This window comes from Lentinus tigrinus, assembly GCF_003813185.1.
Source record: "Lentinus tigrinus ALCF2SS1-7 unplaced genomic scaffold L226scaffold_5, whole genome shotgun sequence".
NCBI classification, from domain to species: domain Eukaryota; kingdom Fungi; phylum Basidiomycota; class Agaricomycetes; order Polyporales; family Polyporaceae; genus Lentinus; species Lentinus tigrinus.
This window is the reverse complement of record NW_027137914.1, coordinates 861,058-884,691: the sequence shown is the minus strand read 5'-3', so window position 1 is coordinate 884,691 and position 23,634 is coordinate 861,058. Positions and strand designations below refer to the sequence as shown.

The following is a 23,634-nucleotide window of genomic DNA, read 5'->3' as shown; positions in this document are numbered from 1 at the left end:
GGACACGACCTCTGTTCTTGGATCCAGATATCTTTTCCTGCGGGCGATGGGATGGACCTAATCTTCGCAAACGATACCACGAATGTGTGTGACATCTCGTCATGGGGCCGACATACCGACATTGCCCCAGAACCCCAAGTGAGACTGCGAACAACTCGCCTTGATGCTGGGCCCATGCCATCCCTACCCCTGTCTCCTCGACCGGCCGATCCGTCCTGGTTCTTCCGCAGGTCAGCCGCTTTGGGTTTAGGCAACACCTCTTGCCATGAGGATCAACGAGAGCCAGTCGTCTTGCTGGTGGCAAACACGAGAAAAGAGGGTGCCGTCAGAGATCTCCGATGCCATGCCCCACGCCCGTAAACCACGCCACGCTAGAAGCCATCCGACGACGAGTATATCCGAGATTGGACGCTAAGAGACAGGCAGATTGCGGCGCAGGAAGACGAAGCCAGGAGCTCAGGAGCTTCGAGGGCCAGCGTGAGAGGGAGCCTGTGAGTGTCGGTCCAGTTCGAAATGGGGTCCGCCGCGTGCCTCGGCTCGGAGTTGAAACTGGCGGAGCGTAGGCCGCTACCCGTAATTGTCCCGGGACGGTCAGCCGCCCCGTCTGCCTCACCTCCACGTCCTTGGACCTACCAAATGCCTTTCCGATTATTCGCCCAATTTTCCAGCCCTTCCAGAGGGTCCCTCTGATCTGCATGTCGGCCCTCCTGCATGGCAGGTCATGCTGCGGGCGTGCCACTCAGCGACTCCGCTATCGATGATCCAGGGCCCGACCGAATAATGCAACCCTGCAGAAAGAGAGCCTCGTGCACATCGATATCATCCGCACAAAGACGCATTGTCGGACTGGAAGCCCAACGACCTCGTATGATCACCGACGTGACGTCGAGGGGCGATTCCAAAGAGGCTAACCTTCTTCAATCCAGGCCTATCCAACGGCGCGTGGAGGCGACGCTCCTTTGTGCTGGAGGCTGGTTTCCGAATCCGAGAGAAACACGCCCTTTGTGCCCCGAGTGGTGACGCGGCGTCCCGTAGGGAACAACGGAAGAGGCTGAGCGATCAGCAAACAAAGACATCGATAGATGTCCTCGCTGATGGCGTAGAGACACACCCCTACCTTCTGGGGGCAGCCTCTCGGGTATAAAGGGAGGCGGGGCGGGCCCCCTCCTCCTCATCCCACTACCCACCTTCCTCAGCCTCAGCGCAGCCGAACGCACTTGACTCCCGAGTTCGCGGCTAGTTGCGCTGCCTCCAAGCATCGTTCGGAGGCCTTCTGCCCCGTCAAGCCCTCGGTGCGTCTGTCAAATTGTCTCGGTATGTCCGCCGCTCTGGTAGGCAGGCTCAGCGCGCATTGCGCTTGGTAGTCTTAGTACGGTGTGGGTCTTCCCTCTCATGTGATGTACCTGGATGTAAACCCCGCTGCACGGGCCTCCATCCTGATACATACCATGAGAATGGAAGAGCCCCACACCATAGTACGATCATCGAGACTTGCGTTGCTGAACTCATCGGAAGGACTCACCTTCTGCGATTGACCCGTCCGCGGTCGAATGCCTCCTGATACGTCCTCTTGGAACCTTTCTGTGGCTTGTGGCACTTGTGAGCGTGCGTCCACATGGCGTCCCGCGATCCTTCGAGCGAGTTGTTAAGCGAGCTGGACTTCAGTTTCTTCGAGCCCGAGCAGGCAGGCCTCTTTGTCCTCGACATGTTGTCCTGATGGTACTCGAGCGGGTCTACGTCATCGTCGTCTCCTCGAAGTTGCTGACGTGCACAGCCCAAGGGCGTTTCTAGCAGACTAAAGCCACGGACCCCAACGACGTCCGACTCGAGAAGCCGTGGCTCCAGAGCGTCTGCATCCGACGGCAAAGTAGCATATGTACGTAAAAAAGTTGTTTCTCACCCGTTCTCTCGGCTCGCTCTCACGCACGCATTAAACCTCTACTCGACCTTTGCCGCATCCAGTCTGCAAACTCAGATCGCCGAACATCTCATCGATGCGCCATCCGAGTCCGCGGTGACCCTGGACGTGCTCGAGAGCTATGGGCCGAGTTATGCAGTGACATACCTGCGACAGCGTTGGTCACTACCGCCTAATTCAAACTCGAGTATGCGACGGGAAGATCGAAGAGGATTGTGGCCAAGAGATGGGTTCTATCTGAGCGTATGACCCGGATCTATCGAACATTTTGTGCGTGCATTTGTCTCCCCGATATGGGCGTCAACTTTCTCTAATACATCCGCATGAAGTCCAGTCGGACAACGCATGCTTCGCTTCCACGCCCGATCCCCTGTTGACGTTGCAAGTCGACATCGTCATGGTGCACATCGTTCTTCTGACAGCGCCTCCTCATGCTACGTATGAAGGTGCGTTCATCTGACTGGGCATCGTGGGCAGCATTGTACTCACTTCCCGTCTTCTAGCGTCCGCCATGCTTCCTGCTTCTGGCATCGTCATATGCTGCCGTACATTGTCGTATAGCACGACCGATTCGCACATCGGTGTGCAGTCGTCATATATGACGTACTCTTGAGATCGTCCTGCACAATGAACTCGACCCTCCAGAATCAGCCCAATTCTGCATCATGAGCGTTGACACGCGTTGGATCATCGTGTTCTCTATGAAGAGGAATGCAGTTGCCAGCTTGTAGTAGATATAATGCATAGATATATGTACATTGCATGATGACCGCCGGGTTCGCTTGACACCAAGACTTGCGACAACCACTCTTCTGCAACAACTCCTCGCTTCCGTCCACAACCTGCAACATAACCACGCACGGTACTGCATCTATGACGCCATCCGTCCCACCTCACGCAGCGATCTTACCACTGAGCTCACGCTCTACGCGCACGATGTCCTGGGTATGCGGGTGCTCCCAGATCGCAGCCGCAGCCTCGGGCTCCAAGGGCGGAAGTGGCCTGCGCGGGAACCCGCCGTAGCCGTACAGCTTCTGAAGCAGCGACTTCGTGCCGGCAATGTTCGTCTTCGCAATCGTGTAGTCTGCGCGGGCTACGATGCCCTGCAAGCGCTGCGCCTCGGGGAGGAGAGAGGGGTCTTTCAGTGATGCCTCGGAGAGCTCGAACAGTCTCTGGATGGTATACTGATACGTGTGTCAAGGGTCGGTCAGCACTGCTGAAGATCGACAGACTCGCTTCAGACAGTGACGTACGGGAGCAAGGTTCGCAAGACCGGTGATAGCTCCGTGTGCGTTGACGTAGGTAGTGGGCAGCACAAAGTCGATGAAGCCGCCCAGGACCAGGAACGGCGCGTCGGGGTTGAGGCGGGGGTGTTGCGACGCGAACGAAGCGTTCGAGACCGTCGCACAGATCCGAGTAAGCTTGCCCACGTTTCCGCACCTGCGAACAGGCACAACGAGCGGTCAACAAGGGTCGTGCAGACTATAGGAAAGGAACGACTAGACTCACGTGAGCTTAACTCCAGCAAGGTTTGAGCATTCTGTCGCGAGCTCCGTAATTATATCCGAGTCGAGGTCAATGCCTCCGCTCGCGCCAGGAACTGCCGCCAATGATCCGTCAGTATCGGTCCCAGTAGCGGTTTACGTATGACGACGGAGGCAAGAAGAACAGTCGTGTGTTCGGCATAGACTTCGGGTGTCCGGGACCAAGTATGCACCGAGGCCCTCGGGGGAATGCAAACACAACGTACAGTTATAGATGATGACGGGGATTGGGCTCTTGGCCGCCACCTCCGTCCAGAACGCCTTCAGGGCGTTCTTGTTGTTTGCCAGCGCGCCAGCAAAGTAGCCGCTGCAGATGACAATCGCGTAGTCTGCGCCCGCCTCGGCAGCCTCCTTCGAGAGCTCGATCGTCTCGCGCGTCGAGCCTGCGCCGGTGCCGGCGATAATAGGCATGTGGGTGAAGCCGGCGCCGTCGAGGGCTTGTCGTGCGGTCTTGATGACCGCGACGCGCTCGCTGTGCGACAGGTGGGGTGCCTCGCCCATAGAGCCGGAGATGACAGGACGCACACCCGCCTTGGCGACACGCACGACATGTGCAGCCAAAGTCTGAACATCTACGCGACAACATGATGAGTAAATTTCATGCAACTGGCGCATCTATCGAAGGAGCTACTTACCAAGGTCCTCCGTCTCCGGGTCGAAGAAAGCAGGGATGGGGGCAAAGATTCCAGGGGTGAGCGGACGCGAGACCTTCGTGCCATTGACATGAGCACCGTTCACACCGTTCGTCGCGTGCGTTCCGTTGGGCGCAGACATCGTTGGCTTCGACAGATAAGCAGCAGGGAGAAGCGGAGGGGATAGGAAGACTTTCGGGAGCGCAGGACGAACGCGGACGCGTTATATGAGGCCGTCCCCATTGGCGGAGGGTCCGCGCCGGACCTGCGGGCCGGTGTGGGAAGTACCCCTGGCGGCCCGGGAAACACTTGAATTCCGGACCGGCCACCCTAGCCGGCCCAAGTTGGCCCTCGTCTGCCCTTCTCCGGGCCAGCCTAGCTGCAGAGCCGTCAGGCTTCCCTGTTCGCAAAGCAACCGGAACTTAACTAGCCAGCGCTGCTGCGGGGATTGATCTCGACGTCGCGGAGAAGAGATGAAGATACCTCTCGCGCCGCTGAGCCCTGTTGCGTCCGCGCTGCTGCACGGTCCGTCGGTAGAACGCGGTGGCTAGTCAGTCCGGTGCTCCCATGCGGATAGCGTAGAAGGCGACGGACATACCGTATCATCCACCGAAGACAACCGGACGTCACTAACTTGTTCAGTAGTGCTCACGGATACGCCGTTGAGAAGCAACTCAATAACCTCTCCTGCAATCGCAACTGTGCACGGGATGTCCCATGCGTACGGGGACAGGGTGGTAGAACCCTAAGTAAGGTGATACCGGTACTTCATGAAAGCCAACGTGACCCACGGAGTCCCGTCGACACCTGCGACACGACAGTGAGTGAGCTCCTCTCGGTCATCGTGTCCAGCCTGCATGCCGTGGACTCCATGGGCTAGCTCGCAGCTTGCATATTTGAACAGGTATAGAAATGGCATAGCATGGTGAGTACCAGAATCCAGCCTTACACGTACAACAGTATCACTAACGTACAGTATCAGTTAGTACAACGAACGATCATGGTACACTCTCAGCGACACACGCACCTACACTACTGCATGCTATAAGTCGAACTTCACGACCTGCTCCCTTGTCCCTCGTTCAATCTTCAGCAACCGTTTGGCAACACAGCCGTACAGGGGCTTCGTCACCGCACTACCCCCTATCAGACCCGCACCTGTGCTCGCACCGACACTGGCGGCCTTCTCGGTCAGAGCCTGCTTGAGCTCGGCCAGCGGAAGAGCCTGCGATGGTGCACCGAGAAGCGCAAGAAGCATATGTGCGGTGAGGACTTGCTGCTCCGTGGGCCCAGCGTTTGACCCCGCAGGCGCCGACAGGGAAGAGAAGCTGGATGCGGAAGGAGAAGACGGCGTTGGGATATGACTCGAGAGTTCTCGGAGGTATGACCTGAAAGCAAGTCATGAGCGCTGTTACACATGTCGACGGAGAATAGACGGGCACGTACATGGTCTCCTTCGCGCGCGGAGGCTTGCTCTTATTCGTGCTCTTGCCGAGAGCATCGAAGGGGTGGCCCGGCATGATGATCTCGCCTACCGTTGCCCAGATCTTCTCCTACAGTCAACGTAGTTAACTCCCATAATTCGCATCTTCCATGACAAATGGACGTACGACGATCCGTTCGAGCTCTGTCGTCACTTTGACTTTCTGACGATGATGCGGTGTCGCAGCCGTGGTCGCTTCGAGTGGTCGAGAAGCGGAGACTTCGACGGCTTCTTCAGCTTCCAGAGTAGGCTCAGGAGGAGCAAGTTCTTCGTGTGTAGGCACCTCTGCCTGCACAAGTACCGTTGTGGGGTGGATGGTTGAGTCGGCTTCTCCAAGTACCTCATCTACCTCGTCTTCGTCCGCGAAGTCGTCCACTTGCTCCTCAGGCTCGCGCTCTGGCTTCTGCGCTCGTTGCTGCCGGAGTGCAAGCTTCTTCTGAGCGGCGGCAATGGGGGTTCCGAAGGAATCGGTCGACACGTTGGCCAAATCGACCTCTTCGTCCAGTAGGGAATCGCCCGTAAAGTGCAAGGTCCGCGCAGCAGCTCCAGGTGTGTTCCAGAAGGTGTCCTCACGTTCATCTGCAGGAGAAACAGGGGTGGCAGCAGCAGGAGTCTTGGGTTCGCGTCGGACTCTGGTTAACGGGCGTACTCTCTTCTTCGCCAGCTCTTCTTTCTACACGCAGAGGACAGTCAGTATGATCGACCCGATTTGTGTTGGAAAACTCACGCGTTCCCTGAGGTACTGTATCTGGGACTGCAAATCTTGGATCTGTCTCTCTTCCTGTTTGAGTGCCGACTTCGGTGACAAGTGCGGCTCCGTCGCGTCTGCACCAGAATGCTGGGCTTAATGGTTGGACAATACTTCACATGATGAGCACTCAACATACTTGCTTGAGCTCTTCGCTCAGGTTGTAGATGTTCGTCCTGACTTCTTCCAATCGCTCGATAATTTGCGCGGCTTGTTCTGAAGCCCTTGGCATCGGGCGGATAGACTGGCTGCCTTCCTTCAGGATCTCGGTGCACCTTGGACATGCGCATACACTCACTATCTCTCCAAGTACTTCAGGGCAGCATTTGCATACACTTCGGGATCATGTTCGCGCGGCGCCCTCATCCCGCCATTCCGCTCGCTCTTGGCCGCCGGTGGCTTCCTGAGCGGCGTCGCCCCAAGGAACTCTACACGGGCAATCTCCACATTGCCTGTCTCAACTTCAGGTACTATGGGCTGTTGTGGTTGAACGAGAGTGAACAGTCCAAGTTCAGATGGGTCGATGTCACGAATCAGGTCACCCAGAGGGCTATCCAAGATGGCGTGTGTGAATGGGCCTGGAATTGGGACCTCTGAAGGAGCGGCAGAGGCCCGAATGGACCGAGCCAGCGCGGATATTCTGTCGACGTGGTCAACAAGACTCGCCATAGAGTTGGAACAGGTTGAGAGCGGAGAGATGTATTCGAAGCTCATGCAACTTGTGGCTTCGCGTGTTGACATGCAGAACGCGTTCAAGCCTGCCCTTAACATGTCACATGATTGCAGCTGAAGGTCGCGTTCAACCCCTTTTTTCGTGTTTTGTGCTACATACGAGCTCACCGAATGTTCATGGGAAACTTCACGCGTCATGCTGAGCAGCTCTTGCTTAACTCGAGACAGCACTAGGCCTTCTGAATCTATAGGTAATAAGGTGGCAGGGCACTGATCATTGCGGTTCTATGTGTGCCTCGATAGCCCATCCACTAGGTCGAGTCTTGAGAATTACCTTAGCTGCGCACGTTCACAGAGGTGAACGCACTTGATGTCATATTGTGGTACGCGCTGACTGGTTGCGGAATTCGAACTCGCCGCAACAGTTCCACCATCAGCGGTACCGGTTGCATTCCAACATGTCGTATGCTCGGTCTTGCAAGACTATACAGTCCGGGCACTCCTTTGGTTGTCCGGGATGATGCATCATCCACAAGCTCGTTCCAAGTCACGTCCTCGTGAGACAAACACCAATAGGACGTTATGCCCCCACCGGTGTTCTTGGTGAGCCCCTCCACACACATTTCGGCACGCAGCGGCTGGCCCTAACTGCATGCCCAGTTTCAGCAACGCCTTGCGTCTCATTGTACGCGACGGTATGTATTGTATCACACCACTGCTCCGCCGCCGGCCCGCCAACGCCAGTCCCAGGCCGCCCGTTTTACATAGCTGTGCGTCTCGAGCCTCCTCTACCTGGCGGCGGACGCTCTCCCCCCTGAGTTGAGCTTTCAAAATCGAGAGTGTACCTGGAGCGTACGCATGGTGTCATTGGTTCCGGCCTACGAAAATACTTCGTTCACAGCTACGCACCGCCCCTCGGATGGCCATGTTCCTTCCTCCCGCTCAAGCAGGGCTTGTCCAGGGCTGTGGTCATGTCATTTCTGTGCTTCAGGCCTCAGGTACTGTACTTAGAGGCTGTAGGACACACTCACAATAAAATTACGCGTTTACCAAAGATGTATCGAAACTTGATCGAACATGTTTCCGCCGGTGTCGAGCTTCCTGATGGTGATGCTTCCCCCAAGTATTATGATGACGGCGCAGCCAGACCGCTTGCCACCGACGTAAAACTGCACCTCTCCTCACTGTTGTCGACGAGCCCGACAAGCCGCTCTGCTAGCTCTTCACTGTACGCTCTTCCCGATTGGAACTCGGAAGTCCATCCAGGTCCTAACCTCGTACTATCAAGGCGCCCAGGACCACGGCGCTAATTCCAAGCTAACTCCCATCTCGTCGTCGCGCGTCTCGACGAGCTCGCAGTCCTCCTCGACGACCAGCTCATATACTCCGGGGGCACTGTGCTGTTGCCATGGCTGGCACCGTCGGCCAGCGCAAAGGCGTCTGGGAGCCCCTCCCGCTCATCATCTACGGCTACGCTGTCCATCCGCTCTCCCCGGTCAATCGCCGGGACACCAAGCTATCTAGCCGTACCCACATATCCACCTGGACCGACGCTTCTGGAGACGAGCACCTCGTGCACAGGGACGTTGTGCAGCTTGAGGTCGGAGACAATGTCTACGCGTTCGAGAAGTATACCCCGAGGGACAAGGAGGTTGAGGGTATTTGGTACCGCGGGTGAGTAACACGCCCTTGCCAATCAGTCCGTACGGCACCATGGTGTCGCCTCGAATTCCCCTGGCCATCCCTAGCGTCTCGCTAACATGATTTAGGTATGTCGTGTGTACGTCGCGACGCCCTCAGGTCAATTGGTCGCTGTCTTCGGAGCCGTCGTCCTCAAACGCGAAACCTTCTGCACGAGCCGATGAGCTACAGCAAGTCTTCATAGGCATATTCCCCGCGTCCCACATCTTCGTGCGCGACGAGGTATCGGATGCCGAAGGCCGCTTGACCGACCTGTTCAATGCCCTCAACAGTCCCGCGGACGGACGGACCTCCGAGGAGGTCTTCGCAAGCTGGAACAAGTCCCGGCGGGAGATGGATCCCGTACGCGAGGAGGACGAGGACAACGACACGGCCACGCGCAAGTCCTTCAAGTTGAATCCACCTCCTGATCAGGCCCCGTCAACGCGCGCACGGCTTCCCGTCTATCCTGCTAGCATACGTTCCGCGTCTCCCACGGAATCGCAATTCAACAAACCCCTTCCACCCCGCCCCACGCTCACGTCTGGAGACGATACGCTGTCGGGCGCGCAACAGCCAATCATCGACGAAATTGCATCCGCACTGCGCGAATGGCATGCCCTCATGTTCCAGTACCTCGCGCAGCGCGACTACAGGCTGTTCCACATCGTCCGCGAATACATCGAAGTGCTGCATCTCGGTCGACGTCAGCTTCTTTCGCAGACGCTCAGTTCCGAGGAAACCGTCAACCTTAGGCGCGAGTGTGTTGCCAGGCTGGTGTCTGGTAACCTGCTCCAGGGGCTGGATGTGATTGTTCGTCACCCTACGTGGGGTGGCCTCGTAAATGTGGACGTCGAGGGCGAGATCGATCCCAGGAGCTGGATGAGTGCGGTACGCATGTACGCGTTGCAGGCCTCTCTCGCCCAAATGGATCTGTCTCCCACCCCCGCGAACACTCCGTACAAGCTCCCCCATGCCAATGGGTCCATTGACTACACCTCGTCCGGCCCCGGGCCCACCCCCATTCCGCTCTCCGCTTCCCTTCATTCAGCGTTCCCTGACCTCCCGCGACCTCGTGGCCATTCGCGTTTGATCGGGTCGCTCTCCCCATCTGCTCCTAGTCAGCCGAAAGCCAAGTTCTACCATGTCTTCCTCGATCTGCGAGCCTTCGTCGCCTCCCCATGCGCTCCAGGAGAAACAGCTGAGCTGTACTTCAACCTCTACAACAAGGCAGACGCAAGGTTCGTCTCGGAGGAGTTCTGCGCTGTTCTCAACCACAATGGCGTGCTCGCGCGCGACCCGTCGGCGCGCATTCGCACCCTTTTCACCGACCTTGTGCAGTCAGACGCTCAGGACCCGATCTACCTCGTTTGCAAGATTGTCCGCAATGGCGCGCTCAAGCTGGGCAGTAACATGGGTTCGATCTCCGAGAACCCGAGACAGACCATGATTGGGTCCAGCGGATACACAAACGGGTCCATGTCGAACGAATCGTTTGGTCGTAGTTCAACCTCAACTGATCCTCCCCAGCACTTCCGCCGACCCTTCGGATGTGCTGTGCTTGAGCTCACGCAGCTGAACACCATGGCCGCTGAACAGACAGAGGTATCCTCGACGCGCGAGCACACGATGCCGATCTATGTCCCAACCAACGAGACTACATTCTCCATGCTCCATCAGGATATTCTAAACCACAACGTCAGGGAGTACGAGAAGTCACCAAGGTATGCGATCTGTCCATTTGTTTGCGACAGCCATTGAGAGCGTGATTAGGGCCGAGATGCTAGCGGTGTCGATCAAGGTTTTCTATGGTGACGCCGAGACGATTGTCAAAGAGAACTCCTCGCTTCTCCAGGATGCCCCGTTGAGCCTTCGCCTCGGATTCCCTGACGTTGTGTTCCCTGGTGATGTCCGCAACGAGCTCTACGTCAAGCTCTGGAGCGGAGACTTCTCGGCGTCGCAGGCCACGAACACCCGTCGTAACGTTGCGAACTTCGCTCGCGGACAGGTTGGCGCCGTCACCGGCAACGTTCAGGTCACAATGGAGGTCAAAGACCAGGACGGGCGCACGATCGAGCGCGTCATCTCGATGTGCAGCGGAGAGCCGGAGGTGACCCACTACCACTCGATGGTCTTCCAACGCACCACGCAGCCACACTTTGGGGAGCTGGTCAAGCTGAAGCTGCCTCAGTACGGGGCCCAGCAATGGCATCTTTTCTTCACATTCCGCCAACGTAGTTCGCGCGATCGGTCTAGTCGCAGTGTGGAAGTGTCGGAGCGTCCGTTCGCATTCGCATACCTGCCGCTCTTCCCTGATGGACGTGCGTTCCTTGAAGATGGAAGTCACACCCTGGTGCTCTACCGCGCCGATCGCCTCCCCCAGATCACGACTGACATGTACCTGCATGCAATCCCGTGGCTTCCCCCCAACCAGCGCCCGGAGCAGGTATACGTCCCGCCCGAGTTGCAGAAGATCGCCCCGCCTCTGCGAGACAGCTTGGTCATCCGTTCTTCCTTGTGCTCGACGAGGTTCACGCAGAATTCCGTGCTGCTGAGCCTGCTGAACTGGGAGCAGATCACCGACAAGGAGCTTCTGTCGACCATCCTGAGCAAGTTCACCTTTGTCGGTGAGGTCGAGATCGTCAAGTTCCTCCGCGACATCTTCGACTCGCTTTTCGCCATATTGGTGTCCGGGAACAACCAGTCTGGCGAGATGGATCACCTTGTGTTCAATGCCTTGGTCACTGTGCTCGGTATTGTACAGGACCGCCGCTTCAGCAACTTCCAGCCTGTGCTCGATGTGTATATCGAGAGGCACTTCAGCTGTGCTTCCGCCGCTTCCCACATGATCCACTCGATGAATCGCCTGCTCCAGGACCCCACTGCGAACGACACAGCATCTTCTCTGCGTGCCGCATTGAAGGTCTGGCACTACATCTTCAAGTTCATCGTGCGATCTCGCGAGTTGCAGAAGGCCAAGGAGATTGGCATGGGCGGCGGTGCCACTGCGGACCACCTAGAAGCTACGTTCAAGCGAGAGCTTCGCGCACACCTCAACGAGGTCAACCGGATGATGTCCACCACGTCACCGCCGTCGATTATCGGCACCCAGACCATCGCACTTCAGCACTTCACCTCCATTCTCCCCGAGCTGAGCAAGGTGTTCTCCATAGTCGAACTCGTGACCATCGCAACGACCTTCGCTAATGCGATCGCTTCCACCAAGGGGAAGATCCTCATCTGGAAGCTCATCATGTACCTCCAGATCGTGAAGGGGTTCCTTTTCGACAACGCGAAGTCGCGTAGCTTGCTTGTCGAGGCGGTCGTCATCTGGATCAAGCCACAGTTCGGTCGCTTTGATGAGTATACCCAGACCCTCCCCGGCGACTCTGAGGCTGCCCGCGATACTGCACGCGTCAGTTGGCTGGAGAGCATTCGTCTGTCCGTGACTGTGGTGGCGATCATGCTGGACAAGTTGCAACAGTGCCTCGTCGATCCTGCTGTCGTCTCCGACCGCAATGCGCTCAGACAGGAGCAGTACAATATTGAGTACCTGCTGTCCCTTATTCCAAGGTGCGTACTGCGAGCTCCTTATTCAGACCATACGCCTAATGTATCTTTGTCAGGTTGCTTGACTCGTACCAGGAATACCAGAACCCTGCCTCTCTCCGCGCAGTCGAGCGCAACCGCTCGTCTACCCCTGTTACGAACAGCTTCCCGGTCACTTTCCCCGAGTCTTACCCGTTCTCGCTTGCTACTCAGGGCCCGAAAGCGAACCCGACCGCTTCCGGCTCCCTCGATGTCAAGCCCGAGTTCAGCCCCGGCCTTGGCGAGGTTGCCATCGTTGTCCTGGTGTTGATCCTATCAGCGCCCAAGAAGCACATCGTCGGGTTCCTGGAGAGCATCCTGGAGATCGAGGGACGCGACCATCTTGCGGCGCTGCTCCTGCAGTTCTTCAAGGTTGCCGGTTCCATTCTCAACAACGAAGCGTTCCCGAAGAATTGGTTGAATGTCAATATTCTTGCCCATCGCGTGTTGCTGAAGATGATGGATCCGATCGCCACGATGTTCGAGCGCGAGTTCATCCCTGACGAGACTTCTGGTCGGCCCTTCGACTCGTCGCTATGGAAAGAGTGCTTCCATGTGCTGCTGAAGCTGCTCTCGTCGGAACACCTCGTCATCGAGGAGTTCAGTCCTCAGGTGGGTCGACAAAACACCATCTGTATTGCGTACGTCATGTTGACCCTTTTACCTAGAAACGACGTGCCGTGTGGCGTCTCGCAGGCGATATCCGTGGCGAAGGTGCTACCCTGTTGCTGCGTCTCTGGAGCGCTCTAGGATGGCCAGACGAGTCTGCGACCGAGGAGGTTGCGATGGCGAGGTATACGGTGAGTGCTTACGTGAGGTCTTTGATTCTTACCTCTAGAACTAATTCATCGCGTCATAGAATTACCAAGCTGCGTTGAACTCGCTTGTGGGCCACATCGTCAACCTTTGCTTGAGCCACCACGACCAACTTCGCGAAAATGCGGTGCAAGTCCTCTACTGTATGATCATCTCCGAGTACCATATCTCTCAAGGCTTCGAGCACATCGAAAATGAGCTTGTCAGCAAGCTTGATACCCTGTTCATGTCTGACAGCAAAGGCGATGACATTTCGCGCGCATTCTTTATTGGCCATCTACGACACCTGTTCGACTCATCTGACGTGGACGAGGAGTTACGTACTCGTGTCACCCGCTTCTTGGATTCCGTCGACGTCTTCCTTGAATTGCTCCTGAGCGTCCGGGCTCTGCCTGAAGGAGAGGAGTTCGCCGACGATCGTGTCATTGCCACAGTATGTAGCTCACTACGGCTGCAGTGTCAAGCCCGCTGACGTTTACTTGGCAGCTTCGCCTGATGAACTTCATTAGGCGTATTGGTCGGGACGAAATCTACATCAAATATGTCCACCAACTTGTCAATGTAAGCGTTCTGATTACCTTCATCCGAGTAGTCTCTAAAACGATTACCCCCAACTTCAGATGCACCTCCAGTCGCAAAACTACGTGGAGGCTGCTCTCACGCTCAAGCTGCATGCAGACCTTCACGAGTGGGATCTCAATACCTTCGCACCGCCCATGGAGGATCTTGGCTTGCCTCAGCAGTCACAGTTCCACCGCAAGGAGACCCTGTGCCTGCTGATTCTCGACTACCTTGGTACGTTGTTTTCCCTTAGTCAGTTAAATTGTAGCCTAATGGGTTACGCATAGGCAAGGGCAAAGCGTGGGAGACCGCTTACGAGATTTGCAAGGACCTTGCGGCAAAACACGCTGAGATCACGTTCAACTAGTACGTTCTGCGTAAGTCTCGCGGGGCTGTCGACTCATATCTCCTCTAGCGCACGTCTTGCAGAAATCCTGCGTCACCAAGCAGCGCTGCTGGAGCATATCATCACAGACCAGCGATACTACTCGGACTACTTCAGGGTCGCCTTCTACGGCAACTTCCCAGTCGCCATCCGGAACAAGCAGTTCATCGTGAGTGCTCGTTTACCATCTACGTCAGTATGTATCTGACAACCTTCATCAGTACCGTGGATACGAGTGGGAGAAGTTCGGCGCGTTCTGCGAGCGCATGCTCAACAAGCATCCTGGCGCGCAACTGCTCAAGACGATGGGCGACCCTCCTGTTGATATCCGGTTCGGAAACGACCAGTACATCCAGTGCACAGCTGTCACCCCGGAGCCCCGCCGTGATCTTGCAATCTTCACCAACCCAGACGTACCGCCTCAAGTGCGAGCGTATTACGAGCACACGTATGTCATTATGCTCAATGAATCTATCGAACCAGCACTGACCATCATATATTCAGTGCAATCAATTTGTTCAGCTACTCGAGGCCCATCTCGAAAGTTGCTCGCGACGGCATGGAAGAAGTCTGGATCGAGAAGACGTACCTCACAACTGAGGAGTACTTCCCGACGGTTCTGCGACGGTCGGAGGTGGTCGCTGTGCAGGTTGTCCCAATCTCCCCTGTCGAAACCGCGCTTCTGGAGGTCGAGACGCGCACGGGAGAACTGGCCGGCCTGAACCAAAAGTACTCGTCGCTGTCCAAGACTGCTCAGCACATCTCTACCAATGCTCTGGCTATGAGCTTGAACGCTGCTGTTGATGCTCCTCTAAACAGTGGTGTTGGCGCCTTCCGTCAAGTATTCCTCTCCGAAGACTATGTCGCCAGATTCCCGGAGAGGGCTGAGCAGATTGAGAAGCTTCGCAATGCGATCGACGAGCAGGTACGTATATCACTCTTGTCGTACGACGTCAAGGTGCTCACGTTGCCGACTGCCAGGTCCGTATGATCGACAGCTGTCTGAAGCTCCATGGACAGCTATGTCCCCCGGAGATGCTAGCGTTCCATGCTACACTCGAGAAGTTCTTCCACAAGAATTTCGCGGACGAGATATCACGCTTGTCCGTCGACTCGTCTCCAGAGCCACGCGCAATGGACGCCGTTCCAACTTCCGCTCGCCTGCCCCCGTCGGCAGCTATGCCCTCTCCCAACTATACCACATTGTACGTTGTCCCTTTCCTCGTCATGACTGAGGATAGTACTGACCGTCCTATAGGAGAACTCAGCCTCTCAACGTCGGACCCATCCACGTCGGTGTCGCTCCTTCCACGTCGACAGCATCACCGCTCTCGCCTCGCTCGCAAGAGAACGGCCTGCCTGTCGCTGAAGCGCCCTGGATGAAGCAGACACCCCTGCAACGCCATCTTGCACATCTCGCCAGGCACGGCTTCAATGGGGTCTCATCTGGTCCGGGCGACAACGGTGGCAGTGATTCATTCTCGGAAGAGTCGCCGCGCAACTCTGTGGTGACGGTTGGAAATAACCCTGTGCCGACGTTCTCGGGCGCTGCGTCTGTGACGGCGTCCACGTTGGGCAGCATCGGATCCATCAAGGGCCGCTTCTCAAAGTTTGGCAGCTTGAATTTTGGGCGCCGTGACGGGTGATGGAGGCGTAGGCCCCCATCCCTCGTGCTTGGCTATGCAGATTGTTCTGGCTATCGACTCTCCTTTCGTGCTTTCATCTAACCCCACATACCATCCTTTGCTTTCGTCTTCGGACTACGTGCTGATGCTGGTGTATTTGGATTATTCCCTATTCCCTAATGTTGTACAGTGTAGCGATCTATCAAGTAATGTCTATGCGAATATAGGGCTGCGCTCTTGATCCCCCATCATTCTCGAGCGTCCCGCAGGAACTTCATGCGAATCTCGATCGACAGCTTTGGCACTGTGTTGCAGTGTCGACAGATTGTTCACCCCAACGCGATGTGATGCGCCTCCTGAAGGCAGGCAACACGGATGGACGACCTGACGTTTCTACAGCGTGCTTAGGAACTACATAACATCATTAACAGCTAGATCTAAGCCTACAAGCGTGGCGACAACAGCTGCCATAGCATAAGTATACGACACGAACATTAGATGAACATAAATAGAGATGAGCCATCCAGGGGGGTAGTGCTACGTACGTACGTAAGTGCAGTGTGGACATGAGAAAGCGAATCGAGTGCTGGGTTGAACCCAGTGTGCTATGGCTACATACACGGGCCGTTAGGGCGACGTCAAAGTTGTACTGCTGCGGGGGGCGTGATGACAGGATGCGATTTTTGCGAAGGAACACGAGTTGCATGCTATCGATGGATTGCGAGCGGCGAACCGGTTGCTCGACATTACAGGTAAGCCGGAGGCACGTGCATGTCAGCAGGCGGCGCCCTGGAGGAGTCGAGTGATGGTGTGAAGAAGCTCCCGGCGTCGTATGTGCTCGGTTGTGAGAATGATGAGGGGAATGACGACGAAGGGTTGAGGAACTGGTCTCCCCCAGAAGGGAAGGGCAGTGTGAGCCCGCTTGAGACGATGGGTGATTCCGACGGCGTGATCATGGGCGAGGATGACGTAGACTGCGTGTGAGCACTTGAGAACAAGCTGTCATATGTACCCGTGGACGAGAGCGCAGTGGCGGTCATGTAGCTATTGCCGCCATCGAGGGGCTCCAGGAGTGGTGAGACATACTGCGTGCGATACGTCGTCGTCTGTTGGAGGAAGTAGGTTTGGTCGGGCGATGCGACGGAGCCACGATCGGGTACAGGCGACGATGACGCTGAGTAGGACGTGCTCGCGGAAGACTGCGAGAGAAGTGGCGGCGTGCCAATGGGGTCCAGTGTCGGAGGCGCATCGCTGACTTCCTGCTTCTTCGGGTACAGCGTCTGGAGGTAACGTAAACAAACGGTAGCTGACAGTGGAAGGCAGGGCCACGTACGTATTTAGAGATGATCTTGTCCAACGCCTGAGGGAGGACAGCCCAGTCGAACACCTTCACGTCTTTCTCGATGTTCCGAGGCTTCGGCGCAGGGAAGTCCATGATCCTCTGGAAGAACTCCTCACTACCTGCTTTGTTCTTCGATACCGTCTTTGGCCGGAAGCCCTCGAGGTTCCTGCGAATCCGGTTCTTTTCCTCAATGTTGAAGATGTCGCCGACGAGACACTCGAGGAGAAAGATGATGTCGACGGAGGTGATGCAGCACTGCGACACAGACGGCTCCCCAGGACCTACAGCATCAGCAGGTCGGTAGATACACGAGACGACAGTGTCGCCGTCTATGTACTCCGAGGGCCGAATAGACTCGCAGGCGACGTGCAGCGTGCAGCGGTCCTGCACGCGAGTGAAGCGGACCAGACGGCGACCTATCCGGCGCTCATCTGCGTCCCAGTCCTTGTAGTTGCCCATCGGGTCGGAGGGGGTCTCCATTGAGAGCACGGCGCGGTATGAGGTATCCGCGCCGTCATCCTCAGATCCTGACCGCCTCGCCCGAATGAGCGACTGCTTCTTGATATGTCCACGTGTTGACTGCGCGTCCTTCGGGCTCATGGTCGCGTTGATCGCGCGTGCGCGGGCCGTCCCATTACCGGGGGTAGGCCGTAAGTTCCTCCGCGCGACAAGGGTAGGCGAGCTATTCCTCGAGTCCGGTGTGCTCGGTGCTGACGAGGACCCAAATGACGAGAGATCACTGCCCTCGCGCTTTAGCAGCAAGGGTGAAGCGCCTGTCAGGGATAGTTATCAATGCCTGTCATGCGGGTGGCGGTACAAAGATTAACATACGACTTCTGTATGTAAACCTCCCGAAGGTGACGGAGTCGAGCGTCGCATTGGAGCTATTGAGCGCTTGGACGGTGAGCGGGACCGTTGATGAGAACGAGGAGCCCGCGGCTGCGGCCTCGAAGTCTGGCGCGGTCGCCTCGAGGTCCCACTCGCCTAGACGGCCCGTGGCGGACGCGCTGACCGCGGTGCTCAAGGCGCGGTTGCCGACGACGATGCGAAGGAACGTGGTCTCGGTGCTCTCGAAGATGAAGCGGACGGTGACGATGATGGACGAGCCGGCCGCGCCCTCACGCGGGGTGTAGCCGTACACGCGGAACATGTCGCCGGGAGACGCGATGTAGGGCCGGGATTTCGTCGCATTGTGCGACGCTAGCCCCGCGGACATGATCAGTTGCGCCGGTTGCGCCGAATAAGCTACGAGGGACGTACCGGAGCCCTGGAGAGGCTTGGTTTGCATTGCGGAGGATGTGAGGTGCTGGAAGCTGGGGAGGAACGGGGACGGGGAATCGTACGAGCAGAGAGGGCCGTTATAGAGCGAGTGCGGAGTTGAGGACAGGGCGGAGAGCATCGTGATTCGGAGTCAAAGGGACCGCACAACCCTTTGCGTAGCGTCAGAGGAAACAAGACACGGGCAGGGGGCGCAGCGGAGGTGCAGGCTGATGAGCAGTTATAGTGGGCGCCGGACGCGGTGCGTGTCGAGGTGCGTGTCGGTGGCGGAGATTGGGAGTACGAATGGGGAAGGTCGCGTGGAGGCTAGCAATGGCAGGCAGAGGTTCCGGGGAGGTGGGAGGGGCGAGGCGGGGATCCGGGGGGTTGAAATAAAGCGGGTCGGAGTGGCGGTCGGAGCTGGAGATATACAGAAGAGGAAAAGGCGGGATGCTGGGAGGTGGCCTGGAGAGGATAAGTAGGGCAAGAAATGGGGGAGATGATGTATTGTTGAGCGCGCATGCTAAACGGCCAGACGCCTGGATATGATGAGCGGTACAAGGCCGGGCTACGCGATCGACACGAACGATCGAACAGCTGTTGGGCGGTTGCGTGGCTCCCATTTGGCCATCAACGGTTCAAGGCACCAAAACAGCGCAGAAATCCTGCAAAATGCTACTCCGTCCTCCGCACCCGATCGCTCGTATCGCCGCCTTGCCCGGAGATCAGGTCATGGAGGCCAGGCTCCTGGTGACCCCATCTTCACCAACCCAGCACGCACCCTGGGCGAGAACGCGGACGGGGCCGTAAGATAGCCTCATGGCACCCTGAGATTGGAATGGTTTCCTGCGGGGCGTGGGTACGTTCGAAGTCAGAAACTCAGAATCGTCGGCCGGCACAACAGCCAGAACGACATCGGGCTAATCGAGATTGCCACAAGGTCCGCCCCACGTGGACATCCTATTGTCGCCGCCCAGTCGTATTACGGCCACGGTTAGTGGCACGCAGCCCGCAAGCCTGATGTCAGCACACCCCGTGCGTAGGTACCCCCTACATCGACAAGACCCGGCGGATCTCATGATGCGCCCGCGGGCTTGCGTTTCGTGTCGTCGTGCTGCCCGCCTGCGATCTTTTCTGAGTCGCGACGAACCTGGGGTGAGCCGAAGTCCAGCACCGCGCGCTACCAGCCGTGCAGTGCTTCATCACTAGCTGATTGCAGCTGATTGCCTGTGCTTCGTGACGGCGCCTTCCTGTGCAGCAGTGGCGCATGCCAAGTCCGACGGTCCGCACTCCCCGATTCCGAATGAGTCGTTCCCGATCGTGCGTGACGGCATGGGTTGGAGAGTGCGTCTGGGCTAGTCTGGTTGAGAGTCTTTTCCGAATGATCGTCGGAGGTTCCTCGCATTGCCGCACCTACGTCCGCTCGCCGCTGGAGCCTCGCCGGATGGCGGCGGAGGTTGGATAGAGGTGCTGTCGGTTATTGGTGATTGGCCGCATAGACCTAGCTGTACCGATCATACCCCTATAAGCCATACAACAAGGGAAGGGTCTTGTCCCTACACAATATTGAAGGATTACAGCACGCACCACGACAACACTCTTGACAGAAAGGGTGATGTATAGGGTATTATCACACACTGTTGCTACCGCCGCCCTCACCACCACCAGCGTCGCCCTCGTTCTCGGCGCCGTTCTCGCTCGAGCCTGTCCCAGGTGGTTTCGGTTCAGATTGACACATGACGTGGCGCACATCCCAAAACGGCGCGTCGGATCCTGTGGTGGCAGTGACCCGTCTTCTGACAACCGGCGGGACATGGCCCTCCACGGAGATCACCTTATGGCAGTTCGTGCACTTTTCAATGAATAGCCGTTCGTACTTGCTCAATAAACCCTGAGACGACATCAGCTCTGAAGTGTAATCCGCTTATCCGGGGTTGTGGAATGGGGTTTGAAGGCTAACGACGGGCCCGACATACCACATACGCCTGCAAAGGGGCCATTGGATCGGAACGAATGACTTTCGCAAGCTGCTGGGACAACTGTTGGAACACCATGAAGTCTGACTGGGAATGCGGCGGTTTCTGAAGCGGCGACATTTGTTAGCAAGAACTTGACACTGCATGTATGCGATATTCATCAGACCTGCTCTCGGGAACCGATGGCTGTTGCGTTTGCCACTAGCAACGTCTGCCCATCTTGGGTCGAGTCGTCTAGAGTTAGATAGACGGTGACTACGTTGGGCACTGTGAAGCGGAGCACAACCGGACATTCAAGCTTCCTGCCCTTCTTCGGGGCGACGACGTGCAGCTTATTCTTTCCGGCCTTGTTGTGCTCCCGGATGTAGGCAGGCAGCCCGTTCAAGGTCACCGCGACCGTTCCCGGCTCGACTGGCGGGAGGAAGGACGTCTCTTTCGACTCCGTCTCCCGGTACGGCTGCGGGGACTCTGGAGATGGCGGACGCCTAGGTACGAGATCAGTATATGTCCGCTATCTGGAGTAAATACTTCTGCACACTCGCCACACCGGCAGCGGTGCGTTGACTGACCTTCTCTTCAGGTTTTCTCGGCGAAGGTTGGAGCCGAGGTTGCTGGGGTCAGCAAGCTCGCTCTTGCGTGCCGCCTTGAGGGCGTCCTGCACCTTCTCAGACCGCACGCTCTCCGCAATCGTCGCGAGGCCTTTGAATCCATGCGTAGCGACCAGGCTTGGCTCCAGCTGGTGTGCGCCCGGCGGACGCAGGAGCTGGGCCGGGACGCGGCGAATACCCTGCAAGCGGTTGTTGAACTCGGTCAGGGTCTGTATATGCGTGCGCAAGGTGGCAAGTTCCGACGCTGGAGTGGCGGGCGCCGCGAGTGCAGGTGTCGCAGTCGCGGTTGCGGTTGCGTTTGCGTTCGGAGTATCTAATGCGGGTGCGGACGGCGGGGCGGCATGCGGTGCCGGGAGAGGCGGCGGCGGCATCAGCTCTGACGCGGTACCGCTTGGAGCAGGGACGGGGCCCGCCGTCGTCGTATTCGGGGTGCTGCTCATCGTGGTCGGCGGCGAAGGCGCATGGTGGTTTGAGCGCCGGCGCGCTCTGGCTAGCCCGATAAATCTGGACGCGTGTCGGTTCTGATAGGCGCTGATCCCGGGGCGAGTCGGAGTCTCTGGATTGACAGTGGACCTTACCTCGTTTACGCACCGCTGAAAAGATTGGCCAGAAATTTGATAAAAAGCACCCTCCCGTAGGAGCCGATCTGAAATACTGAATATTCATAAGGTTCGTGCTGCGAGGGTGAGTTTGACTTGGCTCCATATCCTCCACGTCCCTGACTCCTCTTCCTAACACTGGCATAGCAATACATGTTTCAACTAGTATCTATCGCACTGCTGCGCTTGTGCGCCTGTAAGATAGTCTGGGGTCTCCGAGCTTTCGGATAACCATTGTTGCAGAATGGAGGGGTGGGGATGTGGCGCCCTCTCACGGACACCGCTCACCAGAAACGCACTTCGACAGGTCTCCAGGGTGGTGGCCGATCACCATTCTATCACAGGCCATTCCAACAACCAGAACGTAGTAAATTTGACCACAGCATCTGGAACCGCTATCGAGCGAATTATGCCCGGATTGCGGCTGCCGAGTACTTTGCTCTCAGTTCGAATCTACTCGGAGAAGGTGCGCCTGAGCGGTACCGTCGTCTCGAAGTAGCCTCGATCGATTATACTCTCAGTAGACATGAACAACACTCCGCTTACGTAGCCTGCACCGACCACGCTACGCTCCGACCGCAGGTATCACAGAGCCCGGGATACTGCGGCGCATGCGATCATAGTCAAACATTGATGATCAGGGCGTTCCCTAATCACCATGTTCCGTCTTGGGATATGAGGCAGCAACATCCTCCATACTGGTTGGTCTCGATCTACGGTCATAACCTACGCATTTGTGGTGCCCGCCCTCTCCGAGCACCTGTGTATGGACCCATTTCCAGTAATCACACCAGCACTGTTACCGTTGTCCCTCTTCACACTGACCAAACTCTCCAGGTGCCGAATTTCGCTGCCCAGAGCCAAGGCGGAGTCTGTATCAGCCATATAAGGTGGAGGCAGCGCCCATTCAGACACGCACTCGCGGCCTCCACGGCGTGCGCACGAAGATCGGGAAGACTTTGGTGCTCAAAGTCCCCGTCACCATTGACCGCTGCGAGCGTGCTGAACACCTCCTCGGAGTCCCCACGACGTGCACGCGATTGCAAGGAAGAAGGAAACAAACGTTCAGTACACTGACACGCTAATTCCCGGAGCGGCGCTGCTGGAGGCAGTGCCCACCCCCAAGTATGTGGGTCAGATCAGACAAACACTTCTTGAGGAAATTTGTAAGTAGTCCTGCCGTCATCGCAGCGCCCGTTGCACGGCCTGAGACTTCTAACAGAAAACCGGTCATCATACAAAAGCCGTTGTCCTGCCGCCACTGTGACAGGTCCGATAACGAATTCGCGCTAGCAAGGTCTTGAACGTTCGCATGGTAAGCTGAATGGATTCAATGTTGAAGCTACCGGACAAAAGATCCTTTCATAGGTCAGTGATTTGCGTACCTCGAGGTGCCGCCCAAGGCACATTACGTTTGCACCCCGACGCCTACGAGGCCTACCCATCCCACAGTGTCGGAGCGACCGACGAGGAAATACACCGCAAGCCTCCCCGGTATATAGAACGCGTGGGCATACTTCAGTAACTTCAGCTCGTCGATGAGCCGTTGCATTTGGTCCGCGGGCTCCGAGGGGACGTTTACCGTCGGCGGAAGGGACGTGGACGGCGATAGGTCCAGATGCTGCAAGTAAGGAACTCCTATCAGCGGCAAGGCACTAGTGAAGGCACAGCCACCCCAACAACTCCCGGGATGAATGAGCAGGCATACCTCGGGGTTGTGTCCATCTTGCAAGAGATATTCGAGGCCGAGCACATGCAACACGTCCCTCTCGTGCCCGGGTCCGAAGTCTACTCTAGGCTCCGTGTCGAATCCAAGGAAGAGCGCAACGTCGCCATACTCATCGGCCTCGCTGGTTTGTCCGGCAAGCACGCTGCCACAGTACACAGACGCCGCGGCGGCGTTCGCGCTGCGCGCGAGCTCCTTGAGATAGCTCGCCGTCGATTGGCCGAATGTGCTGGCCTCGAGATTCTTCGGGGCGATCGCAAACGGCGCCGAGCCCGCGTCCAGGCCCGATTTGATTTTGGGGCCCAGGAGCGCGGCGAGCGTGTTCGTAATCGCCGGATCTGCGCTGGCAGATGAGGGCGTCTTGTCGTAGAGGACTTGTACGGTTGTTCCGTGATCGCTGGTGATGAGGGTGGATGAGGCCATGGACGTTGATGTTCAAGATGTCAGGATTGCCAGGCCTGCGCTGTGGTTCGC

General features: G+C 57.2%; 6 protein-coding genes across 6 annotated transcripts; 1 reads left to right on the top strand and 5 right to left on the bottom strand.

Annotated features, from left to right (window-relative positions):
- Positions 1-2,617: 2,617 nt before the first annotated feature.
- Positions 2,618-4,277, bottom strand: L226DRAFT_481143 (dihydrodipicolinate synthetase). The gene is made up of 5 exons (XM_067676921.1): positions 4,098-4,277; positions 3,669-4,034; positions 3,428-3,518; positions 3,172-3,358; positions 2,618-3,102 (listed from the first exon to the last, which is right to left on the bottom strand). Exons 1-5 carry the CDS (start codon positions 4,234-4,236, stop codon positions 2,812-2,814), a joined length of 1,074 nt encoding a protein of 357 aa, XP_067538956.1. The 5' UTR covers positions 4,237-4,277; the 3' UTR covers positions 2,618-2,811.
- An 859-nt stretch (positions 4,278-5,136) lies between these two features.
- Positions 5,137-6,994, bottom strand: L226DRAFT_568034 (uncharacterized protein; the record flags this gene model as incomplete). The annotated part of the gene is made up of 6 exons (XM_067684117.1): positions 5,137-5,482; positions 5,541-5,647; positions 5,705-6,250; positions 6,305-6,415; positions 6,465-6,573; positions 6,624-6,994. The coding sequence occupies 6 exons, from the start codon at positions 6,992-6,994 to the stop codon at positions 5,137-5,139; spliced, it is 1,590 nt and encodes a 529-aa protein (XP_067538955.1).
- Positions 6,995-8,155: 1,161 nt separating this feature from the next.
- L226DRAFT_610318 (cytoplasmic protein) lies at positions 8,156-15,902 on the top strand. The gene is made up of 14 exons (XM_067686145.1): positions 8,156-8,671; positions 8,767-10,401; positions 10,451-12,250; positions 12,304-12,877; positions 12,934-13,065; positions 13,125-13,514; positions 13,568-13,642; positions 13,702-13,876; positions 13,930-14,008; positions 14,058-14,196; positions 14,249-14,475; positions 14,532-14,952; positions 15,009-15,232; positions 15,286-15,902. The coding sequence occupies exons 1-14, from the start codon at positions 8,406-8,408 to the stop codon at positions 15,671-15,673; spliced, it is 6,525 nt and encodes a 2,174-aa protein (XP_067538954.1). The 5' UTR covers positions 8,156-8,405; the 3' UTR covers positions 15,674-15,902.
- A 496-nt stretch (positions 15,903-16,398) lies between these two features.
- On the bottom strand, positions 16,399-18,393 carry L226DRAFT_568032 (uncharacterized protein; the record flags this gene model as incomplete). Its single annotated transcript, XM_067684116.1, has 4 exons — positions 16,399-16,932; positions 16,986-17,767; positions 17,826-18,194; positions 18,255-18,393. The coding sequence occupies 4 exons, from the start codon at positions 18,391-18,393 to the stop codon at positions 16,399-16,401; spliced, it is 1,824 nt and encodes a 607-aa protein (XP_067538953.1).
- A 1,488-nt stretch (positions 18,394-19,881) lies between these two features.
- L226DRAFT_457013 (uncharacterized protein) lies at positions 19,882-21,206 on the bottom strand (the record flags this gene model as incomplete). Its single annotated transcript, XM_067675341.1, has 4 exons — positions 19,882-20,142; positions 20,228-20,332; positions 20,394-20,712; positions 20,797-21,206. The coding sequence occupies 4 exons, from the start codon at positions 21,204-21,206 to the stop codon at positions 19,882-19,884; spliced, it is 1,095 nt and encodes a 364-aa protein (XP_067538952.1).
- A 1,381-nt stretch (positions 21,207-22,587) lies between these two features.
- Positions 22,588-23,583, bottom strand: L226DRAFT_610315 (uncharacterized protein; the record flags this gene model as incomplete). The annotated part of the gene is made up of 3 exons (XM_067686144.1): positions 22,588-22,754; positions 22,820-23,055; positions 23,143-23,583. The coding sequence occupies 2 exons, from the start codon at positions 23,581-23,583 to the stop codon at positions 22,843-22,845; spliced, it is 654 nt and encodes a 217-aa protein (XP_067538951.1). The 3' UTR covers positions 22,588-22,754; positions 22,820-22,842.
- Between the last annotated feature and the right edge of the window lie 51 nt (positions 23,584-23,634).

Bases quoted from the DNA above. Each gene is read 5' to 3' on its own strand.
- L226DRAFT_481143 (XM_067676921.1), bottom strand. From the start codon at position 4,236: ATGTCTGCGCCCAACGGAACGCACGCGACGAACGGTGTGAACGGTGCT. The intron at 3,519-3,668 runs GTACGTTGTGTT...CATTGGCGGCAG, and splicing joins CCCCGTCATCATCTATAACT to TTCCTGGCGCGAGCGGAGGC. The intron at 3,103-3,171 runs GTACGTCACTGT...CACACGTATCAG, and splicing joins GTCTTGCGAACCTTGCTCCC to TATACCATCCAGAGACTGTT.
- L226DRAFT_610318 (XM_067686145.1), top strand. From the start codon at position 8,406: ATGGCTGGCACCGTCGGCCAGCGCAAAGGCGTCTGGGAGCCCCTCCCG. The intron at 12,878-12,933 runs GTGGGTCGACAA...CCTTTTACCTAG, and splicing joins TCGAGGAGTTCAGTCCTCAG to AAACGACGTGCCGTGTGGCG. The intron at 13,877-13,929 runs GTACGTTGTTTT...GGTTACGCATAG, and splicing joins GCTGATTCTCGACTACCTTG to GCAAGGGCAAAGCGTGGGAG.